Below are 21,838 nucleotides of genomic sequence, written 5' to 3' on the forward strand. Positions count from 1 at the left end.
TCCTCTCTTCTCCCACAGAAGGTTGGGGGAAGAACTGGTAACTTTTCAGGAAAGAGAGAGGTAGGTATCTTGGGATAATAGTTAAGGAGTTATTAAAGGTCATTTATGCATACATAAGGAATTCTGCAAGGTTAATAAATATCTTGTCTAGTCTGCCTTTTGCTGGCATAACTGTCAATTAGGAATGCTATGCCCTCAAAAGCACCCTGTATAGATGCAGATATACTGAGGAGGAAACCCCTTTGCAAAGATAGCTTACTTCTAAGGCTGTCAAGCGATTAAAAAAATGAATCACGATTAATCGTGTGATTTAAAAAATGTATTGCAATTGTGTTAAACAATAATGGAATACAATTTACTTAAATATTTTTGGATGTTTTCTACATTTTCAAATATATTGATTTCAAGTACAACAGAGAATACAAAGTGTATAGTACTCACTTTATAGTTTTATTACAAATATTTGCACTGTAAAGAACAAAAACAGTATTTTTCAATTCACTTCATACAAGTACTATAGTGCAATCTCTTTATCATGACAGTTGAATTTACAAATGTAGAATTATGTACAAAAAATAACCACATTGAAAATAAAACAATGTAAAACTTTGTCCTACAAGTCCGCTCAGTCCTACTTCAGCCCATTGCACAGACAAAGAAACTTGGATACAATTTGCATGAGATAATGCTGGCTGCTTCTTGTTTGTCACCTAAAAGTGAGAGTGGGCATTTGCATAGCACTATTGTAGCTAACATTGCAAGCTATATATGTCCCAGATGCATTAAAAATTCATATGTCCCTTCATCTTCTATAATGCATCCATGCTGATGATGGGTTCTGCTCAATAACTATCCAAAGCAGAGCGGACGGATGCATGTTCATTTTCATCATCCGAGTCAGATACCACAAGCAGAAGGTTGATTTTCCTTTTTGGTGGTTTGGGTTCTGTAGTTTCCGCATCTGAGTGTTGTTCTTTTAAGATTTCTGAAAGCACGCACCCCACCTTGTCCTTCTCAGATTTTGGAAGGCATTTCTGATTCTTAAACCTTGGGTTAAGTCCTGTAGCTATTTTTAGAAATCTCACATTGGTACCCTCTTTGCATTTTGTCAAATCTGCAATGAAAGTGTTCTTAAAACAAACATGCTAGGTCATCATCTAAGACTGCTAACATCATGAAATATATGGCAGAATGTGGGTAAAACAGAGCTGAAGATATACAGTCCTCCCCCAAGGAGTTCAGTCACAAATTTAACTAATGCATTATTTTTTAACCACCATCATCAGCATGAAAGCATATCCTGTGGAATGGTGGCCGAAGCATCAAGGGGCATATGAATGTTTAGTATATCTGAAACATAAATACCTTGCAACACCAGCTACAAAAGTGCCATATGAACACCTGTTCTCACTTTCAGGTGACATTGTAAATAAGCAGCAGCATCTCCTGTAAATGTAAACAAACTTGTCTGTCTTATCAATTGGGAGAATAAGAAGTAGGACTGAGTGGACATGTAAGCTCTGAAGTTTTACATTTTGTTTTTGAGAAGTTATGTAACCCCCCCAAAAAAAGTTTACATTTGTAAGTTGCACTTTCCTGATAGAGATTTTAGTACAGTACTTGTAGCTGAATTGAAAAATACTATTTCTTATCTTTTTACAGTCCACTATTTGGAAGAAAAAAATAAGTGAACACTGTACAGATTGTATTGTAATTGAAATCTATTTGAAAATGTAGGACATCCAAAAATATTTGATTGTATTCTATTGTTTAAAAAGTGCTTAATTACATTATTAATGATGATTTAGTTGAGTTAATTGTGTGAGTTAAGCTGTCAATTGCAGTGTACTTATTTCATTTGCTGAAGTCAAATGATACTGGCAACAAACTTTTGCTGGAATAAGGTGCATCTCTTTCTAGTGTAGGCAAGGTAGCATGGCTTTTATATAATGTAGGTATTCCAGAACCACTAGATCAGTTTTCCCTCTGTAGAAAGAGTAGCTTAGAAAAATGCATCTGGAACAGCTTCTCTCCGATTCACTTTGGATACAGCTACATGGTGCCAACTTTAGCACTTGTGCACCTTAGAATGTTCACAGCTGTAATAGTTGCAGCTGAGGCCTCTGTGTGCTACCCTGCTGCAACTGGGCCCCCCTGTGCTAGTTACTGCATATAAACATTTCAAAATACTGCATGATTACAGAGAACCTATCCCTATTCTACAAGTGGCCCTTTTAGAGAGGCACAAAGCATAGAAATGACTTAAGGGAATAGCAGGGCTGGAAGAAACTAGGACATAGGTGGTAATATGCTATCGTAACACACACAAGCTTGGCCTGGGTTTTAGATTAAAGCACTTTAGTTCAGAACAGCCCAGTTGTATTTTAAAAGTTTTTAAACACTGCTCAGCAAGACCCATGTGACAGCAATGTCACTCAATGACAATGAGACTTGTGATATCCGCACTGTAGTGTTGCTATCATTTGTAAATGAAACTTGTCTCAGTGAGGTCCTGCAATGTTGAGTGGAGCAATGCCTAAATACCGTTAAGCACAAGGGGCCTAATGTTTTTGCTTTCCAAGGTATGTGGTGCCCTAAACAGAACCCATAGCCTCTTTCTTATGGGTACTGTACCAGCTTTTGAAATTCAAAAGCTCTTATTTTAATGTGTGCTATTTGCTTTGTATTTTCCATACAATGGATTGATGCCTCTCATTTGACAGGTAGGTCTGAGGCTGTAAGAAAGCTGAATTACTCACCCTTTCATGACAAAAAGGGTTGAGGAGGCACCTGAAATGGTCCTTTACCCACAAAAGGTCATGTCCAAAGGCAACATTTATTTAAAGGTACCACCAGGCAGTCTGTACCCACAGAAAACCAAACACTGCTACCCTTGATACTTGTCACCCTATGATGTGGATTTGAAGGGCCTGCTTTCTTAAGGGGGAAAATGGCATATACAGCCTTTCACAGTTCCAGCTGTGCAGCCTTGATACAGACTCAGGGATTTTATAGGTGGTTAAAATTATACATACCTACCTGAGTAACCAGTATTTTATGGGGTGTGACATTTATGCCCTAGAGCTGTCCCTAGAGGGGCCCTATTTTAAGATAGGCCAAGAAATCCCAGGCCTGTTCTCTCCTGGGGCAGAAGCCAGGACTGAGCAACCCAGGCAGTGTCTAGCCAACCTGGACTAGACACTGGTAGGAATTTTAACCAACTGCACTGTTAGCAACTTCTGACAAGAAAAGTGCAATTCTACCACAGCCATGAGAGCAACACTTATTTCTGTTCTCAGTTTCACCAGGAACTAGAGCATGTTTACAGGTGTGAGTAGTGATCTAGAGCCTTAATTTCTAAATAGTTCTAGATTTGGTTCTATGGTACATGGGGTAAGCTTCCCAGGCTTTTAAGTGTCTGCACACTAATGCCAGTGGTCGCTGCTACTGGCAAACAAGGCTACATATAGCATAAATAATGGCAGGCACAGATGTCTACTATAGAACTGGACAGACTTCTTAGAGAGAGCAGATTAGACCTTCATTCAAATGAAGTGACATTTTATTTTGAAGACAGTGGTAACACAAACAAGTAGTATCTGAGCTGAGAAGTGATCTACATTACAGCAGTCACACAACACCTCCAGAAATTAGGAGAGAGACTAAGGCACCAGTGGCTAGTACTTGTATGCACTGTGTCTTCCTTGACATATGCTAGTACACATGAAGTCAGAAGGAAGACTGAACGAATTTGCCTTCTTCCTTAGAAGTAGAAGTTTCAGGTTTCTAGGTCACAGGACTTCCTTAGACTTGGAGGCTTCCTCAGCCCCATTTTCTTGGTTCTGTGGTTCAATGGCATCTGCAGACACCTTAGCCAATGGGATGAAGGGTCCCACAACCCAAGACAGAGGAGTAGTCTCCATCACGTATGCCATCAGCTCATCCACGTATTCCTGGGCCTTGGTCACCATCTCCCGACTCTGGGTTAGGAGGCTGCTGGAGAGATCCTGGAAGGAATGGGCAGTGGAGAAGGATGCATGAAGCTCTTCCATGTTGTGATACATCTGTTTCACCTTGTCCTCAAAGTTGGTAGGGAGACCTTGAATGCTGGATACTAGCATCTGGCAGGCATCCTGCAGCTGCTGGATAATGCTGCAGGACATAGCCAGGGTCTCAGACTCCATCTGCTGGAGAAATAGAAGTTTAATTCTAGTGTTCAAATCACAATTAGGATCACACTTGCCACTGCCTCAGGTGATGTTGTAAGGCAGCAAATTATGCTGCAAGGTACTACTGGCAGTCAAGGAGGTCTGCAATGGGTGTGCCATGCTCTTTCAGGATACATAAAGAGGCCAAGTTGTGCCTCCCTAAGAGAAGCCACTTGTGACAATGGAGGCTAACAGAGGCAATAAGCCATGTAAGGTAGGTCAGAAGAGAGATAAGCCAAGTTAACAGGGGTTTCACTGGTTGCAAGCCCATGATCTACAGTCAGTTTTCAGGCTGTGCAGAGGTTTAAAAAAGTAGTAAGCATGGATCTGAAGAGACTATGCTTCTTGGGCACAGACCTTGCTGGTGTGACATCTTAGGGATGTCTAAGGAAGGAAACCACTCGCTCAAAAGGGAGCAACTTTGTAATGAACCTAAAGTCACCTGAGTTTGAGCTACTTATCCAGAGAGGCAATTATTCTGGGCCTTCCAGGGTGACTAACTTCTCAGACCAGAGCTGACCACCCCCCCACATTCACACACCCAAATGTACATACCTCTGGTTTTGCCAAATCCTTGGTTTCACTGCTTTCTGGCTGCTCTCTATTCCAGCTCAGCCACAGGTGATGGAACTTCTCCTGGACTTCTTGGAGAGAAACACCTCGCTTAAGGTATTCAATCTAGAAGTGGATTAAGCATATCCAGAGATGAGACATTTGCACATCAGTTATTCTAGTTCCACTGTTTGACATGCCTTCACCCCACAGTGTGGTATGCTCAATGCATCAAGAGTAGAAGGGTCTAGTTACATAGCACAGCTATGAATGAGGCCTAAGCCTCATTGTACCACATTCTATACACGTGTCGTTAGTGTGTTCCCGGCCCTGGAGGGCATCAGTTGTAAGAGATAGTGGAGTTCCTACCAGTCCCATGGTTTCATGAAGCTGGGAAAGAGCCTCTCTGATGCTTTGACTGGTGTGTCTCATCTTGTTTAGGGAGTAGCGGTAGGCACGTTGGCGGAGTTTGGTTGACAGGGAACCTAAACGCACGAAGTAACTCCGATGCTCTTGTGGTTGTGCTGAAGACACTTCAGCCCCTTCCACAGATTCTGCAAGTTCAGCTAGAGGGAAGAGAGTTCAGGTTGTTCACCCTCTCAGGTTAAGAGATGGTGAAAGGAGGACAAGCCATATTGATCTGCTAAATCTTAAGCTCCCTTATAACAAGTACGTGTCTTAGCACCTATCAAGTACCACAGAGGTAGGTAGCTTCAGCCTTAAAACAAAAACCCATATTCCACACATCATTACTAAGATTTCACATCCTTTGCGAATGACTAATGATTAGTCATGCCCATCATTCCTTCTAGTACCACCCTGTCCCCACTTAGTGGGCATGTAATCATGTAAAATGATTTGAGCAACAACTAGAGTCTTAACCTTCAGTCTCAGCTAGGAAAAGGCTGTAGAATGAGCCAGGATTTGGTGCCAGATAGGATTGCGTAGAGAGATATTTGGCCCAAAGGGAGGATTACCCTAAACTTTAAGATAATAGACCTGTCACTCATGTGTGTGTTCTGACCTAGTTCATCATCTGTCATGGGAAGATAGTGATCCAAGAGCTCTTCAGATTTCTCCAGCACTGCTTCCATTCCACTTATGGCCAATTGGCCCATTCTTGATTCCACAACTGTGCTCATGCTGTCAGTTACCACTGATTTGGTGGTCTTCATACTGTCCTGAACAGCCTCTTTGGTCATATCTACCGCTCTGATCATGGTCTCCTTGACATCTGTCAGTCTGGAAGAGGCCAGCTCCTGTGCTTCAGATATAGCCTAGAGAAGAAAAGAGTGATCAAGCAAGATTTGTATAGTAATTCAGGGTGATACCACCATATTTACCCAGAGATTGAGGTTGGGGGAAGAGGATTACCACCTGCTCTGCCCCATAGGTCAAATCTTCAGGGGAAGAACTGCATCTTGCTGTTAAGCATCAGACCAGAGTTCTATTTAGACACTAGCTCCTGCCTCTTGACCACTTTTAGTATGGAGTGTTCCTCTGCTGGAGGAAGCATCCCATTATTGGCATGCCTTTCATAAAGGCATGATGTTTTGTCTAGTGAGAGGGTGGTGAAAGTTACCTCATTAGCAGGCTGTTGAAGGACTGGTAGATTCTCCTCCACTTTGTCAGGTACTTCAGAAACACACTCCTCTGCTGTTGTCCCTATAGCAAAACCAGAGTTCAGTTTCTTAATTGGTCAATAGCGCTGTTGTAATATTTACAGAACCTGGTTTACATTTGTACTGAGAGCTTCAGTTCTCCAATATGTTCAGGCAGCAATTGTTCGGGTTGTCGGTGCTGCACATGTCCCCCCTTCCTTCCCCATCTAAAGTGGTTCCCTCCCTCTCCAAGTTATCAACTTTTGTAAACATTGTCTATGAAAAATAGTGTCCCGTTCAATAGTTCATAGTTCCATATTTCCTCCCATGCATCCTAATTGGGCAACTGAATTAAGATAGGTATGACTAGCATCTGAACACTCTCTCCTCCCATCTATACTTACTGCAGAATTGTCTCTTACCCAAGTATTCCAGGCATCACTTTCCAGGCTCCCTCTCCAAGTGAAAGGTTTTTATGTTCTGAATAAAGTGCAATGATGTCACCCCATCATCTAACAGCTCTGAAGCTTTTTCATCAAACATCCCTCTGGAAGGCACCAAGAAGCTTTTTGCAATGCCTTGGCTGCAATAAGTCCAACTAACTGTTCTCATGAAGGAAGCAAGTCAGGGAGCAGCCATTGCTGTTGTGCTATTGCCTGATAAGCAGCTAGTTAAGAAAAAAAAGTTTAGTTGTTTTAGTCTGTCTACAGTGTTGTTGTAGCCATGTTGATCCAGAGATATTAGACAGGGTGAGTAAGGTAATATTTTGTTGGATCAGCCTAGATTCTGAGCCTCGCTGGAGGCAGAATGAGGAGATCTCATTTTGCAACTAGGTACCTTTCAAAGGGTGTTGCGCCTTAAAAGCAAAGAGCTTTAGTGCTAATCTTACCTCCTAGCTACAGTGAAGGTGAGGGCAGGTTCAGCAATAGTAAATTAGTGTAAGCAAAGCCCTTTGTTAGCCTCTAGCAGATGTTACCTTACATGCATAGGCTGCTGTATTATTCCTCTATAGTCACACCATCCCCACTGCCAGCTTCTCCTCCAGTACCTGAGTTTTAGAGATGCAAGCTTCCGAACAGGGTGTAAAGATCCTACTGTTGAGAAATTGCACCACACAAACAGAAAGGTCTGTATATATGCTTTACTCACCCTCAGGTTCAAGTCTAGTTACAACTGGCTGTGCACTGCTAACTGCAGCTTTGGTAATGGAGGTCACTCCCTTCTCTGCCATGTCACAGATGGACCTCACATAGGGATGGCTCTCCTTGGTGGAAGCATAGGCAGTTGCAGCCAGATCACAGGCAGAGTTGACTAAAGGTAGACTGGCAACCCTCCTCAAGACATTCTAGTGAGGCAAGGAACAGAACAGTGAGTCAGGGAAGCAATGTTCCACATTGGGGCTGAACCTTTTCTTTTTCAAGTGGTTATACCCAATCAAAGGATTCTTGAATGGTCAAAAATCTGAAGAGGCCCAACAGCTGCTTTTGAAGTTAGTACTGAAACTGGATCACTAGGTTAACTAAGGCAAGAAGAATTTTTAAATATCATTATAAACCAGGCTATTTTGCAGTATGTAGAAGAGCAACTGCACAAGTCTCTAGACACCAGGCTGTGCATATGTGAAGCCTGCTACCAGATAACAGCCAGCCATCTTTCATATTCACATGTTGAACCAGTAATGGTTAAACAGGAGCACCTACCTGTTGCTCTTCCTCCCCCTGCTCTGGGGATGCCATAGTTGTGTCTTTTCCATTAGAAGCCATGGTATGATCAGATATACCTGGAAAGGGCAAGAGGAAAGGCCTGAAGTTACAAGTTAAGGAAAAGTTACAGCACCCTAAAGACAAGAGTGATGTTCTACTCCAAAGTAGGAGTAGAAGGAATAGCAGGACCCTCATCAGATTAACAATGAATATTTAGAGGAATAGTGAGCTAGATACATTGTCACTACTTTTTTTGAAGAGCAAGAAATATTTCAGTTCTGCTACAGCTAAGGAGAAAGCAAGCAGGAGGATTCCATCTCAAATAATGGAAGATTTATCAACTACTCTGTGCAATGAGATTCTATTAAAGGCATCAGCTAAAAGGCTTAAGGCCAAGTAGTATTATGTTCCTCAGACCCAACTTCCTACCCACAGCTTCTTAATACAAACATTTACACATCCAAACATTTATTAATCACAGAAGTACAAAGCCCTGACCACAAAACTATATAAACAATAAAAAAGAAACTGAAGTCTCACCAACAAGTGCCCCTCCTTCAAGGGCCAACCCACTACCCTTTCTTAGTACTTCAGACACTGCTTTACTCTACTCACCACCTGGTCAGATTTTATACACCTCTGGTGATGTAACTGTGAGGGAAGGGAGTGAAATACTCAGGACTGACAGTTCAGGTAATCAGTGAAAAGAAGGCTTTGCTAATCAATAGGAAAGTGGAAATCCTTTGAGGCTGCAAAGATTGGGAGTGAGTTATTCCCCAAAGGTGATTCCAATTAATTGCACTGGGTCTTTGCTGTCATCCAGTTGAACTCACTTTGAGTCCACAGCCTGCCTAGAAAGAGTTGCTAGTTAGGATGGGTAACATTTTCAAAAACACCTGTGTGACTTTAAAAGTCATTGACTTTCATTGCCCTTTCCAATGGAAAAAGGGAGAGAAAAGTTTTTTTAAAAGGGTAGAGGAAAGGGTAAAAAATTGAAATGGAACTTTTCATTTTATGAAAAATTTTAAAAAAAAAACATAAAAAACCTGAACAAATAAAAAATCAGCCAAATATAGACCATCTCTGGTGGTAAGGTTGCAGATAGCAATGTGCCTGCTTCACCTGCATGTTGGCCATAGTTTCAAAGTAAATACTGGCACACTGGAACAAGGAGTGGCATATTGGAGACAGGTAGTTTTTTCCAGTGGTTAGGATACAAGCCTAGGCTTTGAGCTGGGTTCCATTTCATGCTCTGCCACAGACTTCCTGACCTTGTGCAAGTCACTTAGCTGCTCATTGGCTCAGTTTCCCCTCTGTATAGTGGAGATAATATGGCTTCGATGCTCCATAGAAGTTCTTTGAGGTGCTCAGATACTCTGGCAATCAGGCCTATATAAATACCTTAGATAGATAGTGAAGTATTTTGTAGGGGAACAAGAATTAGGTAGGGTAACTGGAAGAACTTGCCCTTCTCCATCTTCATCCCCCTTTCAGAAAAAAGGGAACATGTGCACTTTCTGTTTCAGGGAAGGGTGAGAGAAAAGAGTGTTTATCCTTTTGTCATCCCTTCGTTGTTCTCCCTCAGAGTTTGAATTGGAATTGGATTGAACTGGAAAAAGGTGGTGGTACTGTGCCAAGTCCTGCCCACAATCCAAGCTCTGCCTATATGAGATGGTACTTGTAGCAGATTGTGCAGGTGTAAAAACCATGAGCACACATGCTCTGCTGGGTTCCCCTTTGGGCTCTCTGTAAGGTTCAACTACACCACTGGATTTGACCAGATTAAGATGGAGGCACAATAGCCACATGCCTGGATCCCAGTCTGTTTCAGTGAGTGGCACTGAGACCACTTCCAGAGAGAGCAATTAAGGGGTCTGCTCTACTCTTTCAGCTAATAGCCAGTTGGCTTTTAGCTCATGCAGTAGAGGCTTATACACTAAGCTCCAGAGATCCCCAGTTCAATCCTGCCGACTGGGGTTTGTCAGCATTACACTATCCCCTTCCCTTCTAAATGTTTATCCCAAATGGGCAACAAGATTGAGATTCTGAGATGCTGTCATCTTTTCCACTGAACATTGTCATGCAACATTCAAATATTTGCGTGCGGACCAGGACTGAGCAAATAATGAATTTTTCATTTCAGGGGCTGAACAAAAAATAAAATTTAAAACAATCAGTTCAAATCAAAACTCATTTTATTTTTCAGTTTTTCCTCATCGAAATGGAATAAATGAGCAAATGTGTTTCAAGCCAAACAAAACAGTTCACTTGACCCTAAATGAGTTTTTTTCAGTTTTTCATTTCATGTAGGTTTTGGGTGCTTTTTACCCCCTCCTTTATTTTTAAATCTAGCTACATTTTGAAAAGAAACAACATTTCAAAATGAAAAAAAAATAAAGGGTTTCATTTCCAAATGTTCAAAATGAAACTATTTGAAATGAAAAGTCAAAACATTTCATTTTGAAATGACCCAAACAAACTTTTGACTTTTTCAATTTCTTTCCCCCATTTTTTACTTGAATTTGCAAATAACTTCTGTGTTCTGAAAAAGGCATTTTTTGGCAAATTTATGATTAAAAAATATTTTACCCAGCTCTAGTGAGGATTCTTCATCCTGTGTCAAATTGAGCCTCTCTTACCTGTGCTGAAGAATCCAGGTTCCTTAGCAAACTCATACACATCTCTAGGTGGCCTGGCTACTGGGGTGGAGTGGGGGACAAAACACCCCACTGTGTTAGGCTGGGTTAGACGACCATTCTGATGTGGCAGCATTTCACACCCACTTTGCACGGGGCAAATGACTACACAAGGTGCAAAGCAGTGGAGAAGCAGGCCTGTATTGTGCAAGTGTCCCAGGACTTATAGTGAAGGCCAATATATTAATTCTTCTGTCTGGTCTTCCCACTCTCTTCGCACCTGCACTAGGGAAGGCAGTAGCAACCCCACAGAGCCTGATATCCCATCAGCCACAGAACAGTGATTCCCTACTCAGCCAGTACTACCAGGCTATGTAGGGCAAATCTCAATGTTGCCCTTACAGAGCTTTCTAGTCACAAGTGAAGACAACTGGAACTCTAACAGAATTGAAACTACAACAGGGTTCAAAAAAGAACTAGATAAATTCATGGAGGATAGGTCCATCAATGACTATTAGCCAGGATGGACAGGGACAGTGTCCCTAGCCTGTGTTTGCCAGAAGTTGGGAATGGGCAACAAGGAATGGATCACTTGGTGATTACCTGTTGTGTTCGTTCCCTTTGGAGCTCCTAGCATTGGTCACTGTTGGTAGACAGGATACTGGGCTAGATGGAGCTTTGGTCTGACCCAGTATGGCCGTTCCTATGTTCTTATGTAAAGGACTATGCAATGGCACGTTCTTTTTGCTATCTGCTAAAATTCCTAATCTTCTGTTAACCTCCCTGTTTTAAACTGATTCTGTTTGCCACACATGTAACCAAAAAATCTTGTTCAAGGTCAGACTTTTTATAGTTCCCTTTCCCCTCCCGCAACCTGTATTTAAATGATTCCAAAGGGACTTTCAAAGAACCCGATTTATTTACTTACTTCCAGGCTATTCTGAGACTCAACTCTAATCTCAGAGCTGAGTTCACAAAGATCAAAACTTTCGTTCGACAAACCTGACAATTCTACAAATAAATTAGCTCCACCGAGAAGTCCTGTCCTGTAACAGTTTCCAAACTTCTGCAGTGTCACTTGTTATGTGTGCCTTCTTATCCATATTCTACAGTTTCTGTGGAGTCTGCTTATGTTCTACCTCTTAAAGCATTGAAGGGTCCCACAAACCAACAGAGAGGTGTACTGTGCACCACATACTCCAGCAGCTCATTCATATCTTCCTCCTCCTTGGTCACTTTCTCCCATATTTGGGAGAGGATTTGTCTAGACAGATCTTGGAAGGAATCAAGAGTGGAGACTGAAGCATGGAGTACTTCTGTGGTATGGGAAACTTGTTGCGTCATATCCTGAAAGTTGATGGGAAAGTGTTCAATAATAACCAGTAGGATCTGGTAGATGGTCTTCAGGGGTTGGGTGATTATACGAATCAAGGCAATGATACAATATTTCTGCAACTGCAAGAAGCAAATTAATAGTGTGAAGGTACAATTTTTAGAAATCTCTCTTGAAATGGGAGACGTTTACAACTACACTATTGTTTGATTATAAAACTGTTCCCCAATACAGAGCCATTGTTCCTGCTCCCTTTGATATTTTCCATGCCAATCCAGCCCTGTTTGGTATGGTTCCCCCTGATCACTGTGAAGCTTCTGTTGAAGCTATATACCAGTGATACTCAGCATTCAGTGGTCCAGGAGCCATATTAGAGATCGACATTACCCAGTAGTGTGAATTCATTGTTTCATTTACTATAGTACTATATTACATTTAGTTTTATATATATATATATATATATTTTACTCACACAGTAAATCAGTTAATAACTTAGTGCAAGTTGATAACTTAATTGGTTAATAACATAGGAAAAGCATCCTGAATGGTATATAACTTAGATTGTTTAATAATTAAATCACAGTGTTTTAATATCCCGTGCTGCAAAGAGCCACAAGAGACACATTAAAGAGACACTTGCGGCTTGTGAGCCCCAGTCTGAGTATCACTGCTATAGACGGTCTGGAATGGGCCTAGATAAATAAGAAATCTTGTAATCTTTAAGTCTGTAAAGACTGGATTGCTAAAGGGAAAAAAAAGTTACAGGGACAAAGAACAGCAATGAAGCTGCCAAAACTGAAAAAGATAAGTAAAAACTGTCTAACTGAAGAAGCTAACTAACACTAATCCTAATGAAGAAGGCATTGGATGATACATTCTGACAAAACTGGGTCCATGGACCAGATGAGATTCCCGTTCCATCTGCCACCATGGCTGAAAGGAACTGTGACAGTTGGTGCTCCACACCACTTTTATTGCTCTGCTATGCAAACATTTGGAATCACAAGAGAAGGGTGTAAGGTAGTGTTCCAATGGCATTAAAAGCTTCCATTGATCCTGGCTGTGCCACAGGTACATTCAGTGCTTAATTTGTGTCAGGGCTTGCCAGGACTGAGCCCCGGCACCTTTAGGCTTGGCCATTCATAACCCTGGCACTTCTGGGCTTGCGTATCAGTTATGAAAGTAAAAAATACTTGATCACCAGCACTTAATTGCTTGAGCCCCAGCACCACTTTCATTACAAATTAAGCACTGGGTATATCTCAAGAGTGGGAATATGCAGAGGCCACTCAAAGAAGAAGATTAGTTATATTGTGGTCCTGCCCAGAACATCTCTGGGATGAGGATGAAGGGGAAAGAAGAACTTTGTTCCTACCAGGGAACTAGTTTGAAGAGCCTCCCAGATGCTTTGGCCGGCATCCCTGACCTTGCTCTGGAAATGCTGGTAAGCACATTGCTGGAATTTGGTCATCATGGAGCCCAAACACTCCCAGTAACTGTCATAATCTTGCTGCTGCTGAGCCATGCCATGCCTTTCTGCAAAAACTGTAGGTTTAACTGACAGAAACAAGAGAATAAGGTTATTCTGCCAAATGAAAGGTGAAAATGTCAGAATGGACCACAGCTTCCCCAAATCTTCATTTGAAAGCCTGACTCAAAGATTCATAGATTATAAACCCAGAAAGGCCACTGTGGTCATCTAGTCTGACCTCCTGTATAACATAGTTTATATAACTTCCCCATACAGGGCTGGCTCCAGGCACCAGCAGAGTAAGCACATTCCTGGGGCGGCAAATGTTTATGGGCAGCGGCATTCCATCCATTCTTGAGCGGCAATCCAAGCAGCTTTTTTTTTTTTGCTTGAGGCAGCAAAAATGGTAAAAATGGCAGAGCCGGCCCTGTCCCCACAATAATTCCTAGAGCAGAGCTTTTAGAAAACCTTCGCAGAACATGTTCTACCTGCACCTTAGATACTAAGGGTCAGATTTTCAAAAGTATTTAGGAACACAGAAAGGTAAATAGGCACCTGGTGGGATTTTCAAAAAGTTCCTAGGCACATAATTCCCATTGATAGAGATAGGCACCTTGCATTTTGAACATCTCACTAGATCCCTATCTGCATCTTTAGGCGCCTCAATACCTTTAAAAGGCTGGCCCTTTGGCAACAGCACTACTATTACCATTGTTTGCTACCAATCTAGTGATGGAATTGTTTTAAGGAGAAATTGGGTAAACTACTATTGCTGTTATTTGTATTATGGCAGTGCCTGAAGTCCCCAACTGACTCAGGTCTTGTTGTGCTAGGCAGAAGCAGAAGACGGTCTCTTTCCCTAAGAATTTATAAGCTAAACAGACAATGGGTGGAAGAAAAGATTATCCCTATTTTACAAATGGAGAACGGAAACACAAAGAACTGATATGACTAGTCTGAGGTCCTACAGGAATTTGTGGGAGAGCTGGGAATTAAACCCAGATCCAGCGTGTGTAACCGCTTTTCCTCTGAAATTAGCCGGAGCTTTTCTAGAAAGGTCAGTGGTTCCTTAAGTATCTCCTCCCTATTTAATAGCATTTACGCTTTGGTAAGGAACATAACCATTGGCCACACACTTACATTTCCCCTATCCATGAAGCATTAACACCCCGCAAGGGACAGCATGTGCTCCAGGATGTAAACACACTCAGCACCAGTCATAGTTTTATGGCTTGGGATCTTGCTCTCCCAGATGTGTGCATTTTACTGAGCAATCTTCACTAAAACAAATGTTACATAACAGCTTAACATATATCATCGCAGCTGTGGCCAAGTCTCACTTCACAGGATGCCTGGGGACATATGTTAAACTCACTCTCCTCTGTCAGTCTGATATTTGTCTTCCTTTTACACCTTTACAGTGTGTAAATGGATGAAAGCAAGGACTAGAATGAAGGCGTTGCTCATGGCTTAAAGCTAGTTCAAGTGGGAGTCCTGTTAATTATTTGGTCTTATCAATGCAAGGGGCCCTTTATCCATTTACTGTCTTGTTATTATATCAGCCAACTCCAAACAGAAGGAAAGTCCAAGGTAACAAGAAGAGTGGAACATCAGGATGCCCTCATTTTATTTTGGAGCTATGGCAAAAATATTGACATCAGGACTGGAATTTTCAAAAGAACCTATGAGATGTAGGTACTCAACTTTTACTGGAAATCAGTAGAAACTGAACACTGAACTCCCTTAGGCTCCTTTGAAATTCCCAACCTGGGTGTGACCCACATAAGTTCTTACCCACTTACCAGCCATGGGGAGGTAGGGATGTGCTAGCTCTTCAGCTGTCTCCAGCACAGCTTAAACTTCATTCTTGGCCATATGACTGAAGCTGGTCAAGAATTTTTCAGCAGAATGTTTTTATATGGGAAAACACAGATTCATCAAAACCAAAACTATTCACAGAAGTGTAGTGATTTGGATGAAACTTTCATCATGAAGGTTTCTCAGCTCCAGGATGGAATTGACAGAACCCCACCAAGAACAGCCAGTAGCTCCCTGCTCCAAATCAGGCAGAGCAGGGACTTGAACTTAGGTCTCCCATATGCCCAACTAGTACCCTAATTACCAGGCTATTTTAGGATGGGACTTACTCATGTTTTTTAATGAAAATTTTTGAAAGGTCTCATTTTCATTCCACTGTGGAACAAAAACTAATTTCAAATCCTCCAATTCTGTTGTAAATCAGAATTCTTGTTTCCCAGCCACCCCACATACTTTTCATCCCATGACTGTACTCATACCATTAATCACTGCTGATTTGGGGGTCTCCATACTGGTCTGGATGGCTTCTTTGGTCAGGCCGACCACTCCTATGTTTGTGTTGGTCACTGCATCATTTTCCCCCTTCACTTTGGGAAACCTCATGAAGTCCTTTACATCTGAAACAAGCTGAAGATAAAATAGAGGAAAGTTGGTTTTATACTAAAAAAAAAAAAAGATATTGGACAAAGTTTTCAGACTCGGGTGCCGAAAGACAGGCTGCTAAATTCATAATGAGGGTATCTAATAAGGTGGGAGTAATTTTCAAAGCTGCTGAACAACAGCAGCTCCAGTTTTTAATGCTTTGACCTAAGATCTCATCTCAAAATAGGGTAATTATCACCTTTCGCTTTTGTGAGCTTAAACTTCCATAAAGGAGACATTTCAACATAATGTTGTCCTGGAACACCTATGAAATGGGGTTTGTGTCTTCCAATTTTATCTCCCCTTTCCTAGTTTGCAGTCATCAGAAAATGTGTGTTTGTTCACTGCCCCAAAATTCCCTCCAGTGTTTGAATTGAAACTGCACAGACTGCCTGTTATTGTCTAGTGAAATCCACAATTACCCATTTTTGATCAGATACATTCTTGCAAAATAGGCTACTCCTATCCACACCTCTCCAGCAAGGCATTCAGCTGCCACCACAGCTCTAGTCACTCTTGCTAATAGATCAGATCATAGCCTTCACCTTTAAGGAGTCTCTAGTTGAATAAAAGATAATTACCTGATCAGTGGTCTGACAAAGTATCGGCAGCTTCTCCTCCACTGACTCTAGACCCTTGCAGTTTACTGTTGCAGCTATAGAGAGGTAAAATGAATTAGTTTCTTAACTCTCTTTCAGTGTGAGTCAGAATAGACTGGCTTTTGTTTACATGTCATAGTTCTCAGATCAGCCATATCAGAAGTGGAGACAGGAGGCCAATTTTCCAGCTGGTTTTAGGCACAGAAGTTGCTGTGAAATTGCACACCACCTATGTATGACAGTCAGGACTGAGGAATTTCCCACAGAATTTTATTTTGAGTTACATTTTCCCTTCCTATTGAGAAAAGCTTCTCTATCCTGGCTTACTTACGTTGAGGTTCCAGGGTATTCAGAACTGGCTGTACACTGCTGACCGCAACTTCATTAATGGTCTTCACTCCTTTCTCTTCTCCAGTACACAAAGATTTGTTGTACAAATGTCTCTTTTTGATGGAAGTATATTTAGTGGAAACCAAGTCACAGAAAGTGCTAACGAAGGGTAGGCCACTCGGTTTCTTCAAGACATTACACTGAGGCAAAACAGGAAAAGTCAAATCAGCAAAGATTCACTGGCAGGTTAAGAAGCAAACTCAAAACCCTGATTGATCTATCTGGCTTTCCAAAGGTTTAGGACCAGCTCCAGAGCTAGTTTAAATGGCAGAACTTCACTGAAGTCAATGGAGCTACACCATGTATAGTGGTTGTGGATCTGGAGTTGTAGAAGAAATGAAATCCTATCATCTCCTCAAAGAAAATCAGAATTCATGGTCTGCATCAATACGTCTTTTTAAACTAGATAATTTGAAAAGTCTAATAAAATCAAACATCTAGTCCTATTTCACATTTCTGAGCAGTAAGTCGTGTAAGTGCAGACACTGAGAAGTCATTGGGGTTTGGAGATGGAGGAGAAAGGTTTACAGCAATTTGAGTCCAGGTACAACTTCTACTAGTTCTGTCTTTGAACTCTTTAAACAGAAAATTAGGATGAACCAAAATCAAAAGATTATTTTACCCCTTGCCCTTTAAGGAGGAGGTGGAATACTTAGTTATGACAGGTTTCAGAGTAGCAGCTGTGTTAGTCTGTAGCAGCAAAAACAACAAGGCATCCTTGTGACACCTTAGAGACTAACAAATTTATTTGGGCATAAGCTTTTGTGGGCTAGAACCCACTTCCTCAGCTGCATGGAGTGGAAAATACAGGAGCAGATATAAATACATGGAAGAATGGGAGTTGCCTTCCCAAGTGTAAGGTCAGTCTAACAAGACTTGGAAAGGCAACTCCCATCCTTTCATGTATTTATACCTGCTCCTGTATTTTCCACTGCATGCATCCGATAAAGTGGGTTTTGGCCCATGAAAGCTTATGCCTAAATAAATGTGTTAGTCTCTAAAGTGCCACAAGGACTCCTCGTTGTTTTTAGTTATCACTGTTTCTAGTCTTAGTCTAGACCATTTCTAATCTAATCTAGCGTGACTAATTTAGTAACTAACAGGAGATGTCATTCTATTTGCTGTGCACTGCACCTTCAAAATCCACCCCTTCTTGCTCACTTTGGGGGCCCTTATGAGACAGCTGCTATTTTGTTTTTCAGTTAGGATGCAGTTTTATGCCAATATTACTTCACACCAGTAACATAAAACTTGTGTACAAGTGTGGAGAATCAGGCCTTTTATACATGTTCCTTGTTGTTTTCCTTAATCAAAAATCAAAGTCAGACAGACTAAAAACAAACATTGCTTTGGTCTTTGTGTATGGAAAAATGGAACAGAAGAAATCACTGAACAGTGGAATGGCTATTTAGAATAGACTTATGTCACCTGGACTTCCAGAAATCACCTTTGAATTGCTGAACAATTGTTAGATACAGATAATTTTGCTGTGTCAGTCTTGGCCTTGCCATATGACACCAACATGGATGAGAAGGGCTGAAAAGTACCAGTCCTGATGCTACTTATAAACCTAATATGAGACCCTCAACTGGTATAAATCAGCACTCCTCCAATGATAGACAAGCCAATTTACACTAGCTTAGGACCTGGTCCACTGTCTTTCTTGGCACAGAATGGAGAATTTATTATTCACATTCATTTAGTTCTGGACTCATTTCAACAGTTACTAGGCACATTTCTTGACAATTCTGTGTAGGGTGGCCTGAATTACCCGTTGTTGGTGCTTAATAATGCAAACCAGTATCCTACCTGCTGAACCTCATATTCCTACAGGATGTACCCACCTGCTTCTTCTGTTCCCAGTTCTCTGAGGAAACGACATCTAGTTTGGTCGTCTTAGAGGACATGGTGCAGTCAGTTATAACTGAAAGTCAACGGAAAGACATGACAGTGTTAAGTTAGGGTTTTAATGGAAACGTCAGATAACACACAAGGATAGAGAATCTCACAGACTGATCAAAGCCTAAAAACCTATGTATGGGGCCAAATCCACACTGAGAATCTGGAGTAACTCCATTAAAGTTAATGCCCCATGTTCTCTGTGTGTGTGTGTCTTTGTCTCTCATACACATGAAAGAGAGTTTTACTCTGTAAGTTGCTCTGATGGAATGTGTGACATCCTCCCATTTCACATCCTAATTTAAGTCTGATGTAATTCCACTGAGGAGGGCAAGGGGAGGGCCTTGGTACCAAGAATCAGTCTGAGGGATCTGTGCAACTGGGGTTTTCTATAGTTAGGTTCAACACTTCAGGTTGTTTGTAAAACAATTTGAAATAGAAGCCCAGTTTGTAAGCATGGAACAGCCTCCAGCATGGCACCCATGCTCTCTTTCTTGCCTAGTGAAATTGTGTTGCACACAGACTTTTACTTTTGCTTGGTTTTCTGAGGATGCAATTTAACTGAGTGAGCAGAAAATTCCGTGATAGTTCTTGGTCCAATCCCTTAACGCACTGTAATAACCTATTAAGTGCTTGATCCTGACTAGCATATGTGGAGGAATGTTATGCATGTGAGCACAAGCTAAAAGATGATGAGAAGGACAGGGAATGCAAGGGAATCTGATCCTGCCTTAATGAAAGCACTGCTGCATAGCCACTGACATTCTCCTCTTCCTAAGTAGGAGTAATTCAAAGAGGAGAGTATATAATGTTTCATTTACATGTGAGTAGTCTCTGGTAAGCCTGTTTCTTCTCTCACACCCTATTTCTTATCCCTTTTTCTCCCTGCAATCAAGAGGAAGGTAGCAGGAATTTCAGACTTAGACCCTCCTGTACTCTCTGCTCCTATTCAACATGGAGCACAGCAGCCTTGCATGTCCTGGTGCACATCATCCAAGGCCTAAGTGGATGAAAAATTATGACCCCCACTAGCCAAGGACCATTCACCTAACTAACTCCTAATTAAGTGAATGATCATCACGCAGGGCAATTTTTCAACTTGAAGCCAACTGATGCGATGGTTCATGCCACAACCAGGTGATTGACAGCTTGGGAGTCACACTGGATACAGAAGGCCACCCCCTTGTAGTGGTCTCTAGTCTTCTCACTCAGCAAGTTTAATTCAATAATCAGTCCATGTGGGATACAAAACTATTCAAGTATCAGAGGGGTAGCCGTGTTAGTCTGGATCTGTAAAAGCAGCAAAGAATCCTGTGGCACCTTATAGACTAACTGAATACCCACTTCCTCAGATGCATGTGATCTGAGGAAGTGGGTATGCACCCACGAAAGCTCATGCTCCAAAACGTCTGTTATTCAAAACTATTCAAAGAAGTTAAAATACTCCTCATTTTTATGATTATTTGTATTACAACCCTTATCTATCTAGAAATGCAGATATGCTGATCACCTCATAATCTTTCATGGATTTTAACTTAATAATACCCCGATGAGATAAGGAAATACTACCCCCATTTTACAGATGGGAAACTGAGGCACAAGGTAGCATATATGACCTGCCCATAGTCTCACAGAAAGCCGGTAGCTGAGCTTGAAATTAAGCCAGAGTCTCTTGAGTCCCAGTATAGTGCCCTATGCACTACACCATCCTTTGTACCCCAGCAGCCCCCAATCAACAGCATGGCCTCATTGTGCCAGGTGTTCCACAAACACCTAGTGAGAGACACTCCCTAACATTCTAATTAGATCAGACAGAGAGAGATGGAGAAAAGGACAGAACATTCAAGCAGAAAACTAGCAAATGAGGCACAAAAAGATAAAGTGGCTTGCCCAGCGTGATCTCAGATATCTGTGGTAGAACTGTGGTAGAAAATGAATGCCTGTCTCCTGAGTCCCATTCCAGTGCCCCAAGCATAACTCAATGCTTCCTCCAATAACAACCGCTTCCCAGCTTCACTGAAGCAGCAGCAGCTCTGATTACCTGCCAGTCGGTGATACCGTGTTTGTTTTCATCATTGGCTGGATGGTCTACAGGTGTACAAATTATTCCATTAGTCTTATTCTTCACCCTCTGAACTCACGTAAGATAACATTTTGTTCATTTTACACCATTCTCATTCAAAGGATACTTTAACACCATTCAAGGGATACTTTAACTCCAGTCAAGAACCTGTTACCTGACTATTTCAAAAACTGACCCTCAAAACCCTACAAGATAATTACACCTTGTAATAGACAAGAAAATTCCACCTCATCATTGGCTAAAGAAAGTCATGTGACAAAACATGGCATTTCTATTGTTTACCTTCACAGATGTAAATACTGGCATAAGAAACAATGTTACCCAATCAAATCATGTATGCAAATGACTACATTATGATTGTCTACAGCTGAGTTCGGTGGTGGCTCTCACCTTTCCGCCAATCAGCTGTTATATGCAAATCCCTGCTTCCCCATTGGCTCAGAAGTGAATAGTTTTTTCTCAGCCTTTAATTTTATTGCAGTTTTTGGGGGAACTCCATGATTGTATAGTTTCAGAAGTATCTGGCAATCTCTGTTATAGCTTCATATATCTTATGAAAGTACCCATGAATATAATGCTATATTCATTTACCTTGTTCTGTAGTGATCCTTAATCCATAGTTACCTGTCAAATCAGGAACCTTTTGATAATCAAGTCAAAAGAAATACATATATAGCTGCTATTCCCATTTTAATAGGAAGTAAACTAAGGCATCTGAGGCTGTTGGTAATAGAATCATAGATCATTAGGGTTGGAAGGGACCTCAGGAAATCATCTAGTCCAACCCCCTGCTTAAAGCAGGACTAATTCCCATATGGCCCCCTCAAAGATTGAACTTACAACCATGGGTTTAGCAGGCTAATGTTCACACCACTGAGCTATCCCTCCCCCTAAATCATGTAA

At 41.4% G+C, this 21,838-nt stretch overlaps 1 protein-coding gene across 1 annotated transcript in view; it reads right to left on the reverse strand.

Annotated features, from left to right (window-relative positions):
• LOC115639582 (perilipin-3-like) overlaps positions 1-13,620 on the reverse strand; it is a 43,347-nt gene extending 29,727 nt beyond the window's left edge. Inside the window, exon 1 of the mRNA XM_030542546.1 lies at positions 13,460-13,620. Coding sequence (XP_030398406.1) covers positions 13,460-13,487 — 28 coding nt within the window. The 5' untranslated portion in view covers positions 13,488-13,620. The remainder of the gene's footprint in view (positions 1-13,459) is intronic.
• Positions 13,621-21,838: the final 8,218 nt, after the last annotated feature.

Source organism: Gopherus evgoodei, chromosome 1 (assembly GCF_007399415.2).
Source record: "Gopherus evgoodei ecotype Sinaloan lineage chromosome 1, rGopEvg1_v1.p, whole genome shotgun sequence".
Classification (NCBI taxonomy): domain Eukaryota; kingdom Metazoa; phylum Chordata; order Testudines; family Testudinidae; genus Gopherus; species Gopherus evgoodei.